Raw genomic sequence first — 19,051 nt, 5'->3', positions numbered from 1 at the left:
TGGACTTCCTTTCTTTTTTAAAAAACTAAAAACAGCAACAGCACTCTTCTTGGTCTCTCGCTTTGGCGGGCCATCCTAATTGCTTCCACATTCCAGGCTGGCGGTGGATGTCTATGCAGAGACGCAGACATCCATCCTGGGAACTCCTGAGTCGCTCACTAGATTGGGCACCTGGGGCAGCCCCTTGTTGACTACCACCCAACTCATTCAGGTCTCCCTAGGCCCAAGAGACTGGGCGGGGACCTGTGAGGCTGGTCTGGTCATCAGCCCTGAGGCTGGCAGCCTCACTCCTTCCCTCCTCAGCCTCCCTCACTCCAACCTCCTCCCAAGTCACTCACCATCCCTCGGCACGACCACCAGGCTCACCAGGCCACAGACACGGAAGGGCCGGGCCAGCCACCCCACTCCCTGCTGCTCCCCATTGGCCCCAGCCAGTCCAGCCCGCTCTGGTCCTAGACATACCACTCCAGCCCTGTCTGCTGGGACTAATGGCTAGTTAAACAAAGGCTAAGTTCCAACTCTGTGTAATGTGCCTTTAAAGAGCCAGTGTCCTGATCGGGCCTGCCAGGACTTAAAGGCACAGATCCCCTTTTCTGTACAGGAAATAAAAATAGGAAAGCAAAAAAACCCCAAAAGGTCATGATGAGACTGGAGACCTTGGGCTTCTAAGGAAGGTTTCAGACAAAATGAACAAGGGTAAAAATCCAAATTTCACCCACAGGTCCCGAAGAACCGAAAAACAAAAATATTGAGGCTAAATCTCAAAAATAAGAGTAGGAATGGCAGCCATTTCTGAGCAGACAATCGTATCACTTCATGTATTCCTACAACTCCCCAAGATGGGCATTATCACTACCCACATCTTACAGATGAGGAGGCTGCAGCCTGGAAAGGCTCACTAACTTACCCAGGGTTTCACAGCAAGTTCGCAGCAAAGCTGGGACACAACCCACGTGAGTTCAACACAAAGCTGAGATTCTCTCCCACCTGCTCCCTCCCAAGAGAGGCCCCACCTGTTGCAGATCCACTAACACCTTTCCCTCAGGGAAAAAAGGGGTAAGGATGAGGAATCATTTCTCACAGGTACCCAACCAGTGGGCCTGAAGTCTGAGCCTCAGAGGGGTGAAGGGGTCAAAACCCCCGTGAGGTGGGTTCTATTATTATTTTTCATCTTACAGATAAAAGCAAAACAAAACTGGAAAGCATGACTTCTGATACAACATGAAACAAGACAGACAGGCAGACTCCAGGCAAAGGTGAAGGCAGAGGAAAACGAAGGAGCCTCGAGGGGAGGATGAGAGGGGAGAAGAGGTGGATTTACCAGCGCTGCAGGGGTGGGGACACTTTACGTCCAGGCCCTCAGTCCCTTCCCAGAAAGGCTGTATACCCAGAGGAGGCAGGGGAGGGAAACTGCTCATCCAAGCCTAGGGCTCAGGCAAGCTGGCCAAGGCCCTCCCACCCACCATCCGCTGGAAGGAGGGGGCAGGGCTGCGGGAATCGGGGCTCTCCTAGGGTCCCTAGGCTTCAAGGGTTGGCAGTGCCTGCATGCCTATCTTCCTCATTGCCTACCCAGGTGCTGGAATGGACAGGGGAAAGGAAAGGAAAAGAAAAGACTTGACTTCCTAGGTCTCAGAAGCCCTCCAAAAAGGGTAGGGGCCATTTCCTGACACCTGGATTGGCTGGGCATGAGTAGGTGCTGTACATCTATCCTACATCAGAACAGCCAAGGCCATGCAGAGTTCTCAGGGGCTGGACTGCTCAAGGATTTACCACCCCCATTCTGTTTCTACGGAGCCTGGCAGTCAAACAAGGTTGAGGCAGTATAGCCTGATGGTTAAGAAAACGGACACTGATGCCAAGCTCTGAGTTTAAATCTGGGTCATGCCGCTTGCCTGTGTGTTCTTGGGCACCTTATATCTTTTAGCCTTGGTTTCTTCATCTGTAAAATGGGCATAATAGAAATGAGGGCATTTCTAGACAAATAGGAGTTTAGGGAATTTGTAAAAACCAAACCAGAATTACAAGAAATACTAAAGGGAGTCCTCTGGCTAGAAAATAAATATTGTCAGATAACAACCCAAGACTAGAACATAGGACAGAGCAATCAGATATCAACCCAGTTAGAGAAGTCACAAAAATAAATCAAAGCTAAAACACTGAAAATAGGGAAACAGAGACGCGAATATGTAAAAGATGACAGCTTAAAACAAAAAAGAGGGACTAAAAAATGTAGTCATAGATCTTTCACATGGACAGGAAGTCAAAGTGACATAAAGAAATAAAAGATTGGTTTAAACTTAGAAAAATAAGGGTAAATATTCAGGTAACCACAAAGGAAACTAACGATATCACACATCAAATAAAAAAACAAGAAAAATATCAAGACTCAGCAAATACAAAATCAATGAAAAAGAAAATAAAGAAAAACGACTCAGCACAGAAAATTAAGTGGGACAAAGAAACTGTCAACAACACACACACACACAAATACATCAAAATTGCAGTACTAACCTATCAATAATTATGCTGAATGTAAATGGACTAAATATACCAATAAAGAGACAGAGAGTGGCAGAATGGATTAAAAAACATGATCTGTCTATAAGCTGCCTACAAGAGACACACCTTAGATTTAAAGACACAAACAAACTAAAACTCAAAGGATGGGGAAAAATATATATCAAGCAAACAACAATCAAAAAAGAGCATGAGTGGCAATATTAATCTCTGACAAAACAGACTTTAAAGTAAAATCCACTACAAAGGATAGGAAGGACACTATATAATGATTAAAGGGTCAATATACCAGAAGGGCATAACCATAATAAATATTTACGCACCCAACTACAGGGCTTCGAAATACATAATGAACTTGTTATAACAGCACGGAAAATAGAAACAGACAGCCCCACAATAATAGCAGGAGACTTCAACACACCACTTTTGGTAAAGAACAGAACATTCAGAAAGAAGCTCAAAAAAGACATGGAAGATCTAAATGCCACAATCAACCAACTTGATCTCATAGACATATACAGAACACTCCACCCAACAGCAGCCAAGTAAACTTTCTTTTCCAATGCACATGTAACATTCTCCAGAATAGGCCACATATTAGGCCACAAAGCAAGCCTTAACAGAATCCAAAGCATCTTTTCTGACCATAAAGCCATAAAAGTAGAAATCGATAACAGAAAAGGCAAGGAAAAAAGTCAAATATGTGGAAACTGAATACCTTGCTCAAAAAACTACTGGGTCGTAGAAGAAATTAAGGATGGAATAATGAAATTCACAGAATTACATGAGAATGAAAACACATCCTACCAGAACCTTTGGGACACAGCAAAAGCAGTACTCAGTTGTTGTTGTTCTTGTTAGATGCCATTGAGTCAGTTCCGACTCATAATGACCCTATGTATAACAGAACAAAACACTGCCCGGTCCAGCACTACCCTCACAATCATTATTCTGCTTAAGCCTACTGTTGCAGGCATTGTGTCAATTCATCTCATTGAGGGTCTTCCTCTTTTTCAGTGACCCTCTACTTTACCAAGCATGATGTTCTTCTCTAGGGACTGATCCCTCCTGATAACATGTCCCAAGTATGTGAGACATAATCTCATCATCTTTGCTTCTGAGGAGCATTCTGGCTGTACTTCCTTCAAGACAAATTTTTCGTTCTTTTGGCAGTCCATGGTATATTCAATATTCTTCACCAACACCACAAATCAAAGGTGTCAATTCTTCTTCCATCTTCTTTATTCATCGTCCAACTTTCACATGCATAGGAGGTGACTGAAAACATCGCAGCTTGGGTCAGGTGCACCTTAGTCTTCAAGGTGACACCTTTGCTTTTCAATACTTTAAAGAAGTCTTTTGCAGCAGATTTGCCCAATGCAATGCGTCTTTTGATTTCTTGACTGCTGCTTCCATGGGTGTTGATTGTGGATCCAGGTAAAATAAAATCCTTGACAACTTCAATCTTTTCCCTATTTATCATGATGCTGCTTATTGGTCCAGTTGTGAGGATTTTTGTTTTCTTTATGTTGAGGTGTAATCCACACAGAAGGCTGTGGTCTTTGATCTTCATCAGTAAGTGCTTCAAGTCCTCTTCACTTTCAGCAAGCAAGGTTATGTCATCTGCATAATGCAGGTTGTTAATGAGCCTTCCTCCAACCCTGGAGTGCTCAGAGGTCGATTTACAGCAATAAATGCATACATTCAGAAAGAAGAATGGGCCAAAATCAAAACATTACCCCTACAACTCAAACAAGTAGAAATATGGCTGCAAAAGAAGCACTTGGGCATCGGAAAGGAAGGAAATAATTAAAAACCAGAGCAAAATTAAATGAAATAGCGAATAGAAAAACAATTGAAAGAGTTAAAAAGACAAAAAGCTGGTTCTTTGAAAACATCAACATTGGCCAAACTGACAAAAGATTAACTCGAGAGGAAGCAAATAACCCGAATAAGAAATGAGATGGGCGAGAACGCAACAAGCCCAACTGAAATTAAAAGAATCATAACAGAATACTATGAAAAATTGTACTCTAACAAATTTGAAAACCTAGAGGAAACGGACAAATTTCTAGAAACACACTACCCACCTAAACTAACACAAGCAGAGGTAGAACAGCTAAATAAACCTGTAACAATAGAAGATATTAAAAAGGTAACTAAAAAACTCCCAACAAAAAAAAAGGCCTGGCCCCGAAGACTTCACTGGAGAGTTCTACCAAACTTTCGGAGAATTAACACCAACACTACTAAAGGTAGGTATTTCAGACCACAGAAAAGGATGGAATACTCCCAAATTCATTCTATGAAATCAGCATAACCCTGATACCAAAACCAGGTAAAGACACCACAAAAAAAGAAAATTACAGACCTATATCCCTCATGAACTTAGACGTAAGAATCCTCAACAAAATTCTAGCCAATAGAATTCAACAACATATCAAAAAAATAATTCACCACGATCAAGTGAGATTCACACCAGGTATGCAAGGATAGTTCAACATTAGAAAGAAAACCAATGTAATCCATCACATAAGTGGAAAAAAAAAAAAAAAGACAAGAACCACATGATCTTATCAATTGATGCAGAAAAGGCATTTGACAAAGTCCAACACTCATTCATGATAAAAACTCTCAGCAAAATAGGAATAGAAGGGAAATTCCTCAACATAATAAAGGCCATTTATACAAAGCCAACAGCCAACACCATCCTAAATGGAGTCTGAGACCAGGAACCAGACAATGATGCTCTTTATCACCACTCTGATTCAGCATTATGCTGGAGGTCCTAGCCTGAGCAATTAGGCTAGAAAAAGAAATACAGGGCATCCAAATTGGTAAGGAAGAAGTAAAAGGATCCCTATTTGCAGATAATATGATCTTACACAAAGAAAACCGCCAAAGAAACCACAAGAAAACTACTGGAACTAATAAAAGATTTCAGCAAGGTATCAGGATACTACAAAACAAACCCGGTGCTACTAGACAGACAAAAATCAGTTGGATTCCTCCACACCAACAAAGAGAACTTCGAAAAGGAAATCACCAAATCAATACCATTTACGATAGCCCCCAAGAAGATAACATACTTAGGAATAAATCTAACCAGAGAAGTAAAAGACCTATACAAAGAAAACTACAAGACACTACTGCAAGAAACTGAAAGAGACCTACATAAGTGGAAAAACACACCTTGCTCATGGATAGGAAGATTCAACATTGTGAAAACGTCTATTCTACCCAAAGTGATCTACAGATATAATGCAATCCCAATCCAAATTCCAGTGACATTTTTTAATGAGATGGAGAAACAAATCACCAACTTCATGTGGAAAGGGAAGAGGCCCCAGATAAGTAAAGCATTACTGAAGAAGAACAAAGTGGGAGGCCTCAAGTTACCTGATTTTAGAACCTATTATACTGCCACGGTAGTCAAAACAGCCTGGTACTGGTACAACAACAGATAAACAGACCAATGGAACAGAATTGAGAATCCAGACGTAAATTCACCCACCTATGAGCAGTTGATACTTGACAAAGGCCCAAAGCCTGTTAAATGGGGTAAAGACAGTCTCTTTAACAAATGGTACTGGCATAACTGGATATCCAACTGCAAAGAAATGAGACAAGACCATACCTCACACTATGTACAAAAACTAACTCAAAATGGATCAAAGACCTGAATATAAAATCTAAAATGATAAAGATCATGGAAGAAAAAATAAAGATAATGCTAGGAGCCCTAATACAGGGCATAAACAATATACATAACTAACAATGTACAAACACCAGAAGAGAAACTAGATAACTGGGAGCTCCTAAAAATCAAATACTTATGCTCACCAAAGGGCTTCACCAGAAGAGTAAAAAGGCAACCTAAAAAATTTTTGGCTATGACATATCCAATAAGGGTCTAATCTCTAAAATCTATAAAATACTGCAAAGCTTCAACCACAAAAAGACAACCCAATCAAAAAATGGCTAAAGATATGAACAGGCACTTCACCAAAGAAGACATGCAGGCAGCTAACAGATACATAAGGACATGCTCACAATCACTAGCCATTAGAGAAATGCAAATCAAAACTACAATGAGATACCATCTCACCCCAATGAGGCTAGCATTAATCAAAAAAACACAAAATAATAAATGTTGGAGAGGCTGTAGAGAGACTGGAACACTTATACACTGCTGGTGGAAATGTGAAATGGTACAACCGCTTTGGAAATCAATTTGGTGCTTCCTTAAAAAGCTAGAAATAGAACTCCCATACGATCCAGCAACCCCACTCCTTAGAATATAAAAAAAAAAACAAAACCAAACCCAGTGCCGTTGAGTCGATTCCGACTCATATGCGTCCTTAGAGTATATCCTAGAGAAATAAGAGCCAACACAGGAATAGATATATGCACACCCATGTTCACTGCAGCATTGTCCACAATAGCAAAAAGACGGAAACAACCTAGGTGCCCATCAACAGACGAATGGATAAACAAATTATGGTATATTCACCCAATGGAATACCACGCAATGATAAAGAACAACGATGAATCCACAAGACACCTCATAACATGGATGAATCTGGAAGGCATTATGCTGAGTGAAATTAGTCAGTCGTAAAAGGACAAATACTGTAGGAGACCACTATCGTAAGAACTCAGGAAAAGGTTTAAACACGAAGAAAACATTCTTTGATGGTGATGAGGGAAGGGAGGGAGGGAGAACTCACTAACTTGAGAGTAGACAAGAATTATCTTAGGTGAAGGGAGGGACAACACACAATACAGGGGAAGTCAGCACAACTGGACTAAAGCAAAAGCTAAGAAGTTTCCTGAATACAACCAAACACTTCGAGGGATGGTATAGCAGGGGCAGGGGTCTGGGGACCATGGTTTCAGGGAACATCTAGGTCAACTGGCATAAAAAAGTTTATTAAGAAAATGTTCTGCAACCCACTTTGCTGAGTGGTGTTTGGGGTCTTAAAAGCTAGCAAGCAGCCATCTAAGATGCATCAATTGGTCCCAACCCACCTGGAGTAAAGGAGAATGAAGAACACCAAAGACACAAGGAAAATATTAGCCCAAGAGACAAAATGGGCCACATAAACCAGAGACTCCATCAGCCTGAGACCAGAAGAACTAGATGGTGCCCAGCTACCACCAATGACCACCCTGACAGGGAACACAACGAGCATCCCTGATGGTGCAGGAGACAAGTGGGGTGTAGGACTCAAATGCTAGTAAAAAGACCAGACTTAATGGTCAGAGAGTGGAGGAACCCCAGAAGACATGGCCCCAGGACTCTCTGTTAACCCAGAACTAAAACCATTCCCAAGGCCAACTCTTCAGACAAATAGACTGGACTATAAGACATAAAATGATACTTGTGAAGAGTGTGCTTCTTAGTTCAAGTAGGTACACGAGACCAAATTGGCAGCTCCTGTCTGAAGGCGAGATGAGAAGGCAGAAAGGGATAGGAACTGGCTGAATGGACACACGGAATCCGGGGTGGAAAGGAGGAATGTACAGTCACATTATAGAGACAGCAACTAGGGTCACATACGAATGTGTGTGTACATTTTTATATGAGAAACTAACTTGAGCTGTAACCTTTCACCTGAAGCACAATTAAAAAAAAAAAAAAGTGCATAATATTAGCACTTACCTCTCATAGGGCTGCTGGAGGATTCAGTGAGTTAACAGAACAGAACCTGGCTCAGAGTGAGCACTTAATGAAGGCCAGCCATAATTAGCTGGGTTGAAAGTGGATGTCCCAGGATATGCCAGGAGCAGGGCTTCCAACCAGTTCTTTCTGGTCTGGTCACGGCCGAGGTGACACTAGAACACATCCAAATTTTTAAAATTTGGGTGACCCCCAACCATAACAAGAATGAGAAAAATTGCAGGTTGAAGCCCTGCTAGAAGCTTAATCTCCCTCTTAGAAAACAAACAAGGGCAGCCTAGGTGCTGCATAGCAACCAAACCTACTGCCCATCACGTTTCCTGCAGAATCAGAAACAGCAGTGCCTGGCTCAAAGATGGCCACCGACTGTGCCACTTTGAATGTGTGCTGCTTTGAATGTGTGTCACTCTTCTCAGTCTTGGCAATAATCCAGTATCACACATCAGGCTCCTGAAAAGGCTCACTGTGCCTCTTTCAAGTCTCCCATTTCAGGGCTTCGACCCATAATTTTTCCCATCCTGGTTATGGTTCTGGATCACCCAAATTTTAAAAATCTGGGTCTGTTCTGGTCTCACTTTGTCAGTCATGACTGATCTGGGAAGAACTAGTTCGAAGTCCAGGCTAGGAGGCAAAGAGCGGGAAGCTACCTTCTTGGGTAGTAACCCTGGGAAAGTCACTCCTTTCTCTGTCCCTCAGTTTCTTTCCATAAAAGGAGGGGGTCCAACAGGAACCCAATGACCAGTTAGGGCCACCCTCTGCCACCTCCGAGATGCTTTCCCCCGAAAAAAAAGAAACAGGCCAGAAAGCCATAAAGACCCAGAGGAAGGGCTGTGGCCCAAATTCTTTGAAGCCTGAAAGCCGCCCTCCCTCCCTGAATCCTAACTGAGGTTTGCTGCGTTCAGCGAAGGAAGCAAGGGCCCAAAGTCACCAGGGCCTCTCAGGAGGTGGTACAGCACTTCATCTCTCCAGGTAGAGCCAGCTGCGCCCCTAGCTTTCTTTGAATCTCAGTCTCGCCACTCCCCAGTGAGGACACTGGCTCCTCCAGTCTCCTGCCTTTCCTCCTCAGGTGTCTCCCATGGGATGTGGTCCAGCTGAGCTCGCTTTGTCTCCGGGGAGTTCTGCATTAGCCTACAAGGTATTCCACAGTTACTGCACAAACAGCCTCCCCAGAAGCTGGGGACACCCTCTGCCACAAAAGACCCAGGGCCTGACAAGGTTCAAGGCCTGCTTCATCCTACCATCCCAGAGCTTAATGCATCCGCTATGTGCGCTGGGCTGGGCGGGGTGCTCACTGAGCACCAAAAGAAACAGGTAGGAAGGAGGCAGGAAGAATGCCCTATAGCCCTGGCTGCCTCAAACCTTGCCATTACCACCTTCGTCACATGGTTAATCAGCCAGTAAGGTGTGGCCTGATGTGGGGGTTTGAAGGTTCAGGCTACAACTCTGGTTGTATCACTTAGCAGCTATGGAACTTTGGGCAAGTCCTTTCACTTTCCTGAGCCTCACTTTCCTCATGTGTAGAATGGGGTAATACATTATGCCCTGCAAATACATTATGCCCTGCAGATAACAGGCGTAAAAAGACTAGTGTAACCAGAGGCAGAAAAGGCATTTAACAGAACTGGGAACTCTAAAGAGTAAAACATGTGACTTATTCTTTCAACAGACAGCACCCACCAGGGGTACACCAGACCTTATGTTGTCCCCAACTCTACTCTGCCTGCCCCCAAGGCCAAACACATTCTAAATTCCTCCCAAAGCCAGAAAAGCCTTGGTGGAGGTAAAGATCTTAGCCACCAAAATATCCTGAAAAAGACCTCAAACACACAAAGGCGCCTTCCAGAGAGAAGCCACTAGTGTAAATGAAGTCTAGCTCTGCTCCGGGAAAGATGGGAAAGGCCATCTGAGTAAGCCAAGCTCAAGGATCCTTTTTTACAGGCCTTGGAGAGAGAACAGGGCTAGTGGAGGGATGGAGTGGGGGGAGGACAGGGTCAGCAGACTCACCAAAACTGACACACATAAAGGACAGTTAGTGAACTCTCCAGAGCAAGCCAGAAGAGGAGAAAGGGGTAAGGCAGGGCTCAGAGAGCTGTTAAATACCACTTTTGGAGAGCTACCCCAGGCTCCTTTGGGATTCTATGACCCAAGGATGAGAACCACTGGAGAAGCCTCTGGTAGACCCAGGCCTGCAGACTGGCGCATGTTTAAGGCCCTCGCCTGACCCTCCTCAGCCTCCCAGACTGGCCCAGTTCCCTGAGCACTTCTCTGCACACCTGTTGCCGCCACTTCCTCATCCCCTTTCCCTATTCAACACGCTTACCTCAAGGCCACGAAAGGTCTTTATGTTGCCAAAGACAAGTCTTCTCCTTATCTGACACAGCCTCCACCTTGAAACCAGGCCAGTCTCTGGCTTTCCCACCTCAAAAGTCATCACTCTCTCATCTGTTTTCCCTGGCACTTTGCCACGTCTACTCCAGATGTTGGAATTTCTCAGAGCTCTGATTTTGTGGGCACGCCTCTTCAGCAAAAACTCTTTAGGTGATCTCATGGACTCCTGTAGCTTCAAATACCTCCAACGTGCACAGGACTCCTAAATTTCTATTTTCAGCCCTCCCCTACTCTGAGCTCCAGACTCACACATCTACATGTCAGCCTGACATCTCCTCTTGGATGCCTCCTAGACCCTTGCGCCTGAAATGTCCAAAGTGGAGCTCTAGCTCAGTGGCTAAAGCCATGAGTCTCAAAGGCCAGGAACTCTCCTTTTCCCTAGACTTCAGAATTCAATCCATCAGCAGCAAACCCTGCTGCCACCTCCTCTAAAATCTTCCATACTTGCCACTTTATTGGTACCCCCATAGTCCAGGCAACCCCTGCCGTCACTCTGACCCCCATCTACTCTCCAAAAAGCAGAAGGAAGGACCCTTTAGAAATGCAAATCAGATTATTTAACTCCTGGGCTTAGAACCCTTCAATTACTTCCCACAGCATTCTGAATAAATCACGGTTTGGTCTGGTTCAAATCCCTGCTGAGAATTTGCATTTCTGACAAGTTCCCAGGCAATGCTAATGATACTGGTTAGGAAACAATTCTGAGAACCACTAGCAGAATACATAAGAATTACCCAGAGATCTTGTTAAAATGTATATTCTGATTCAGTATATGTGGGGTGGGGGGTGGAAATGCAAACTTCTAATGGGTTCTAAGTCCTGGAATAAATCCAAAATGCCTCCTGCCTGCAGGAGGTAGCCAGTCTACTGTGTGCGCTCATCCAGGGTCTTCTCTCCCACTGCTTTCCTGCCCCAAGGAGTTTGTATTTGGGGCTCCCTCTTGCTCCATCTCCCTCACTCCCCAACCCCTTCTCTACAAACGGCTGGCTTCTGGTGTCTGCTGGGACTCAGTTCCTTCCCAGATACAACAGGTCCTGTTCCACCTCTATTATTCCTCAGTGAAACACTTGGCGTAACGCTCACAGCATCGTGCTCATTCTATCAACAAATATTTATTAAGTGCAAACTACGTGCCAAGCATTATTTTGTTGTTGTCAGGTGCTGTCAGTTCCAACTCACGGTGGCCCTATGTACAACAGAACAAAACACTGCCCAGTCCTGCACCATCCTCAAAATCATTGCTACGTTTGAGCCCACTGTTGCAGCCACTGTGTCAATCGATCCTGTTGAGGGTCTTCATCTTTTTCGCTGACCCTCTGCCTTACCAAGCATGATATCTGTCTCCAGGGACTGGTCCCTTCTGATAACATGTTCAAAGTACGTAAGACCAAGTCTCGCTATCTTCGCTTCTAAGAAGCATCCTGGCTAGGCACTAAGAATGCAGGTATTGAACAAAGTGGACAAAAATTCCTGTCTTACAGTTTGGTAGGGGAACTTCACATCATCTGGAATTATTTCATGTGTTTGTTTCTCCACTTATTTCTATCGGCTCTTTCCCACCAGAAAATAAGCTCTGTGTGGCCAAGGGCTACCTCTTGTATTTCTGCTTCCTAGGAGAAAGCTTAACGTAGCATACATGCACAAAAAGTATTTATGAAATAATATCAGAAACAAAGGCCAAAGCAGCAGAAGAAAGCCACAAGATATTAAGAGTCAGGCCTTCCTTCTCTGCTCCCAGCGACAGGTATCTCTCACTGCTCCTGGCAGCCACCGCCCTTCGGGGGACAGACAAGATGCACTAGTGGCACCTTTGTTTAACTGCTAGAGAACAGATGGTTGACTACACAGGCTTGAGCACTCAGGGAAGGCTCCTTGAAGAGATGAGATTTAAACAAGGCCCACCCTCACGTCCCCCAAATCTAGGGAGAAGGAGGAAAACAAATGTGTTTTAGGGCACTGATGTTCTTTGCTCTAAAAAAAAAAAAAAAACCCTGCTCCAAAAAAGCCTTTACTTTTTATTAGTGACTGAATCAATGAAAGTTTTAGGAGTAAAGCTTCTCTCCTGCAATACTAACTGCGAGAGAGACAGGCTCAGATTATGAAATCAGTCCCTGGGAGGAAGCTCCTGAGAGTCGGGGGCATCAGCGCACATGGCTGCTTTGCCTTTCAGGCCTGTGCTCTGAGCCCCAGGCTAGGGATGCATTGGCCCAAGGGCCCTCACTGGCTCCACATTCTGGGGTCAAGACCCCCCACCGCAGGTTCCCTGGGCCGACAGCAACAGCCAGGTGTGAGCCCCTCACCCTCCTACTGCCCACCACCCCACAGCCTTGCCTGCTTCAGCATGTGTGCCGCTCCTACCCTAAAAGGACTCCAAGCTCCCAAAGGGTAAGGTCTGGTTCTTGGAAGGAACCAGTCTTGAAACCCCAGCCCCCACCTTCAATCGTCCTCCCAAGCCCCTGATGAGTCCTCCATTCGATCCCGTAAGGCCTGCAAGGGAGCAGAAGAGGCGGCGGAGGAACCCGAATTGTTGACCCTGCAGAGCACCAAGGAGGACAAAGGTAGGTTCTTTAGAGAAACAACCCCTCAACCTCCAGCCACAACCCATTCCCACTTGAGGTTTGGCCAAGCCCACACCTGGCTAGAGACCCACCCATAGGGAATGGAATTCCTGTACCCATAGCCCTCCCTCCCCGGCAAAGCCACCCACAGACCTTTGCAATGGTGGGAGTACAAGCCTCTCGGCTGACCTGGGTCTGGGCATTGGCGGCTTGGGAGCCAGATCCGGCTTCCGAGGTCTCCACAGAGCAGCCCCTCCAGGGCGACCCAGGATCTTGCTGAGGTTGTCACCAAGCAGTCCCAAGCCACAGAGACCCATTTCTGAGGGTGGCATGCACGCAATCTCTTCTCTGGGACAGATCAGGGGGCCTCTCAGCCTGGGCAGGCATCTAAGAGGTATGGCCAGGATGGCTCATCCCGCCCACAGAGGACACACTGAAACTGTGCCTAAGTTGAAACTTCAAAAAAGACTTAAAAAAAAAAAAAAAAAACAGCGGTAACAACATCTAAAGATTTCCGGGTCCTTCAGGGAACAAGTGGAAAATTATAGTCTTCTATACAGGTAACCACATGGCAAAACCTCCAGGCCCAAGAAATCTAGAAAGATGTCTGAAAAACAAACGCTTATAGTCACGGGAACTTCTCGCTCCCAGGGCCTCCGGGCAGGGTGCAGCTGGGAGCATAGAGCTCTGGGTCCGGGAAGCTGGAGGACACTCAGCCCCAGGAGGTCCCTTCCAGACTCCTCCCCTAAAAAGCAGCCTCCACCCAGGGTCATATCCTGCCCCAAGTCCCGCCTCTGGACCTTTACACTTGCCATTCCTTCTGCCCAGCCTCAGCTCTAGGGAAGGCTGGTTTCTCCTCACTCTGGTCTTGATCAAATGTCCTGGATTAGGAGAGGCCTTCCCTGACCATCCTAGCTAAAGTAGCAACTCCCCCTGCCCCCAACGTTTCACCCTGTTTCATTTTCTTCATAGCACTGATCTGAAATCATCTTGCTTGTCTTTCTCCTACCCAGAGACTATCAGGTTCAGGAGAACAGCTTACCCAGAGAACTCCAGGGCACCTAGAACTACTGCCTGGCACAAAGTAGGCACTGGACAGACCCATCAAATGAATGGATTTATTTGGCCAGCCTGTCTCATACCAGCCAGAGCTGTGCAAGCTGGGGTCGGGATAACCAAAAGGACTAGAAGGTGCACCCATGTAACCTTTTCCCCCAGCGCCACTCCTGGAGCATTCCAGACTTCCATCAGGCAGCGCCGCACCCCAACCTCTCACTCCAGGCCAGAAGCAGTCAACCCCGCCCCCAGCCATCCCAGGCCCTGCGGCCCTCCTGCCCCACCCCCACAGGGCGTCCCCGCCCAGGAGCAAGCAGGCTCTTCCCTTCCCAGCCTGCAGTGGGTGACATTCCTCTGCCAGCTGTCCCCAGCTGCAACCATTTTCCTCTCCCAACTCACCGCTGTGCTCCAGAGCACCCTGCATGGGCGGGGATGCACTGGGGGCTCCCATGCCTCCACCTTGCAGCCCCCTCTTCCCAGACCTCTGAGGCCACATGGGTCCCCATCGGTGACAGCCACTCACCCACGGCAGCCGGGCTCCTGCGGTGCACTCTGGCCAGCTCTGGCTCACCCTGGTGGCCAGGCTGCGGGGAGGAGACGTGGCCCGGCCCGCCCCTGCCGCCCGCAGCCCCACCCGAGGTTCGTCTGGCTCAGGGCAGAGCAGCCTGGAGCCCCAACAGGGCAAACGCCACCACCCGCCATTTCCATTCAAGCATTTTTTAAAAGTGAACAAAAACTGACATCCAGACAAGGCCAGTGATCTGCCTACCACAGTCAAACAGGGCAGAAAGGCCAAAGGGAAGCGTGGCTCCCGACTCCCTGCCAGAGACTGGGGACTAGATAAATAGTGCTCCCCAAAACTAGGTTCCCAGGCAGTAGTCCAGCGTTCAGTTTCCATGGGAGTGGGGAGTGGGGGTTGGGAGGGTTCTTCTGCTGTAAGAAGTCATATTGGCTGAGCCAGCAGGGCAGAAGTGGCCGGTTAGTGTGAGGAAGGAGACGAACTTGCAAAGGCTGAGGACAGGGGAAACCTGTGTGCCTAAAAGCTACCCCATGGGCGGTATGGACATTTATCCCTGGGTCATACATAGTCCTCACTGAAAGGCAAATCCCTCTGGGAAGTCTACACCCAACCAGCCTGACACTTTTGTCAGGACCATGCCCCCCTTCTCACCCCACTAGAGAAGCAACAGCAAAGGTTTCCCCTTACTGAGCCTCTGCCACATGCAGAGCATGAAACCTCCTTCCCTTACAGCCACCACCCAGAGAGGCTGATCACACTGACGCCTGGGGACCCAGAAGCACCTACTCAGGAGGCTGCTGCATAATTTTCCCATGCAATCCAATCCAATCCCTTGATGTAGAGATGGACAAACAGAGGCGAGTGGCAGGATGAGAGACACTGCCTAGGGTCTTCTTACTCAGGTCCACCATCCTGAGGGATCATGGACCCCAGCTCAGGCCACCCTGCTCCCAGGTGATTCGGTCCCTCAGCAAACAACTACTGAGCTCTTATTAAGTGCCACACTGTGTCAGGTACCTACTGTGTGCAAGCAGGAAGGACTTGGGCTGAGGTAGCTGCAGGGCAGGTGGTGGGGGTTTCATTGTAGCCTGAGCAGCAACCCTCCAACCTGGGAGGTCCCTAACTCACTCTTCCACTCCTGCTGTGTCCAGGGCTCTAGGCTCAGCTCTGCTCTGGGCACAGGAGATGCTGACCACACTATCTGCCCACACCTCCCAGCTCCCCCTACCCCTGCCAACTCCAAGCCAGAGGTGTGCTTCCTTCCCTCCTAAAGCAAGGTTTCCCCTTTTCAGCTTTCATCTCAGTTTATCCAACATCTTAAAGTTTCAAAACAACAGAGGTGCAGCAGTAGTTAGAGAGAGAGGCCCTAAGGCTGAAGAAGCCCCTTTGGCTCCCAGAGCAGGCAAGGAAACAGGGAAGGAGAAAGCAGAGTACATCTTCTGGGCACCTCCTCCAGTACCCCGTCTAAGGTGCCAAGCCAGGTCTTCTCCCACTTGATCTCAATCATGACAACAACCAGGCAAGGCACGTACTGTGACCACTTTACAGATGAAGAAATCAAGTCCAAGGAAGCTAAGTCACTGACACAAGTTAACTCAGCTACATCTGAAAATAGATATGCCTCACCCCAGACAACTGTTTGCACCTATTCCTCGTCCCCTCTTGCCTCCGTCCCAATATTAATATCCTTTCCTCCTGGAAGCCTTCCCAGATTTGCCCCCGGACAGGAAGCCAACTCCAGTCAGTTGCTGCACATAAAACAGGGCTCTAAGACAGGGTCTCTCACTGTGTGACAGCCCACCAGAGGAGGGGGTCACAGGATAAGAAATGAGCCTGTATCTAAGGGTCAGAAGATGTCCATTCCACGCTCACCAGCTGTGTGACCTTAAATAAGTCACTTCCCCTGTACCCGCCAAACCCCAGCTCAGAGGTCTGCATAACCTCCTGCAAGCTTCTTCCAGAATCATCTTTAATAATATAGAAAAGTATATAGTAACATGCTGCAAAGGACCTCTTTAAAGTGTTGAAGAGCAAAGATGTCACCCTGAAGACTAAGGTGCTCCTGACCCAAGCCATGGTATTTTCAGTCGCATCATATGCATGTGAAAGCTGGATAATGAATAAGGAAAACCAAAGAAGAGTTGATGCCTTTGAATTGTGGTATTGGCGAAGAATATTGAATATATCCTGGACTGCCAAAAGAACGAACAAATCTGTCTTAGAAGAAGTACAACCAGAATGCTCCTTAGAAGCAAGGATGGCGAGACTGAGTCTTACATACTTTGGACATGTTGTCAGGAGGGATCAGTCCCTGGAGAAGGACATCATGCTTGGCAGAGTACAGGGTCAGCGGAAAAGAAGAAGACCCTCAACGAGGTGGATTGACACAGTGGCTACAACGATGAGCTCAAGCATAACAACGATTGTAAGGATGGCACAGGACCGGGCAGCGTTTCGTTCTGTTGTGCATAGGGTCGCTATGAGTCGGAACCGACTCGACGGCACCTAACAACAACAACAACATATAGTAACCATTCTTGGCCTCCTGTAACTGGGGGAATTTCAGAGGTTGCCCTGATCCAGTCACTACTCCTGGTTCCAGCACCTCTAGTGACTCCTGCTGCCTACACAACAAAGTCTGAGAGCCTACACCTCCCCAACCCACTGGGCCCTACCCACTCATCACCTCACACTCCTCAACTTTACATCTGTCCCAACCAGCCACAAGGACCTACTTCTTCTCCACTCTTCCCTATGCCCTTTCTCACAGCCACACACTTGCTGCCACTGGTCTCCCCTCCTGGCCCTATTTCTAATTTCCAGTTGTCTTTCAAGGCCCAGCTCAACTGCCTCCACCTCAGGGAGGCTCTCCCCAGCGTTCCCAGGCACAGGAGCAGGCACACTCTGTCCCTCTCTTCCTGAATCCCCGGCCTGACTCACCCTCTCCTGGGTACTGCTACTTGCCCTGTCAGGCCCTCCTTGGGGTCTATTCACCTCTGGGTCCTCTGGGCCAGGAAGCATAATCAATGAGGGATGGGTGCGCACACCCTGCAGGCCAGTCTTCTCCCAGATGTCTCACTTCTTTAAGATCGGAAGGTGTCCTCGCCAATTGGGCTACGCTTTCTGGGGGACTCTGGGACCCTCCCTCCTCAAGGAGCTTCCCATTTTCTGGGTGACAAGAGAGTCATCCCCAAGGTTGTCAAGGAACACTTCTAGACAAGCACTTGTACATCCTCTTTAGGGAGAGATGTGGTCCTGTCCCAGAAAGCGGGAGACTTTTCAGGAGACCTTTCTTCTGACCATGGCCCTCTTCATTCTAGAGGCTGTGCAGAGAACAAAGGCCTTTTCTAGCCTGCCGAGAAATGCCTCAGGTGGAGGAGGGTGCTGTTGTAACTCACTGCCTTGGGATGAGTCTCTGGGACAGCAGCAAGCACAGAACCTGAGAGGAACACCGCTGCTGAGTGAGCCAGCCCCAAAGCCTGGCTGCTCGCGAACAAGGGCTCTGAAGAGACCAGTGCTAAATCACTCAAATCTTAGCTGAAGGTGAGACACAAACTCAGTATTAGACTGAGGGCCAACTCTGGGAAGCAGCTGCAACGCACCCCAGCTGTTAATTTATGTGAGCACATCTGTGCTTGTGTGGCTTTATCAACCACAACAAACAACAAATGTGTCCTGGCACCTGCTATGTGCCAGGCCCAGTGCTAGGTATTTTACATATATTAGCTCATTTAATCCTCCAAAGAGCCATAAGCTGGGGGTATCTACAGTCACATTTTACTAAAAACAAAGGTGAAGCACAGCGAGGTTGGAAAAGCTGTTTAAAGTCACACAGCTAGTTACTGGTAGGACTGGGATTCCAGACCTTTTGACCTCTTGTCAGAAACAGGATTAATACCCCTAAGTAATCTGCCTGCATCCTGCATTTCTGGTTCCAGCTGCCAGTGCTTCCCGTGCTCCCCATTCCAGAGCCTCTATTTCTGTTCCCATCCCTGGAGTTCCCCACCCACCTTGTTCTGAGGTGTGTGTGGGGTTAATGTACATTAGCTCCAGGCCTCCCAACCCTCTTCCTCCTCTCCACTTACTTAATGCACTCCAGCTCAGACCCCTCTTCCCACCCATTAATACAAACCAACCAACCAACCAACCCACTGCCATCACAGCAACGTGATAGGACAGAGTAGAACTGTCTCACAGTGTTCCCAAGGATGTAATCTTTATGGAACCAGACTGCAACGTCTCTTTGTTCCACGGAGTGGGTGGTGGTTTGAAACTCCAACCCTCCGGTTAGCAGCTAAGCACTTAACCACTGCACCACCAGGGCTCCTT

General features: G+C 47.2%; 1 protein-coding gene across 17 annotated transcripts in view; it reads right to left on the bottom strand.

The window, feature by feature from the left end:
• DAB2IP (DAB2 interacting protein) overlaps positions 1–19,051 on the bottom strand; it is a 233,012-nt gene that overhangs the window by 44,043 nt on the left and 169,918 nt on the right. The window contains exon 1 of one of the 17 annotated variants that reach the window (XM_049897220.1): positions 13,300–14,416. The exons of 13 other annotated variants lie outside the window; for them this stretch is intronic. In XM_049897220.1, coding sequence (XP_049753177.1) covers positions 13,300–13,478 — 179 coding nt within the window. In that variant the 5' untranslated portion in view covers positions 13,479–14,416. Of the gene's footprint in view, positions 1–338; positions 5,064–8,182; positions 8,269–13,299; positions 14,417–19,051 lie in introns of those variants that run through there. 3 more of the 17 variants (XM_049897222.1, XM_049897228.1, XM_049897223.1) reach the window with 3 other exon arrangements.

Source organism: Elephas maximus, chromosome 9, assembly GCF_024166365.1.
Source record: "Elephas maximus indicus isolate mEleMax1 chromosome 9, mEleMax1 primary haplotype, whole genome shotgun sequence".
NCBI lineage: Eukaryota > Metazoa > Chordata > Mammalia > Proboscidea > Elephantidae > Elephas > Elephas maximus.
Note: the sequence above shows the minus strand (reverse complement) of the source record. Positions and strands in the feature narration are given on the sequence as shown.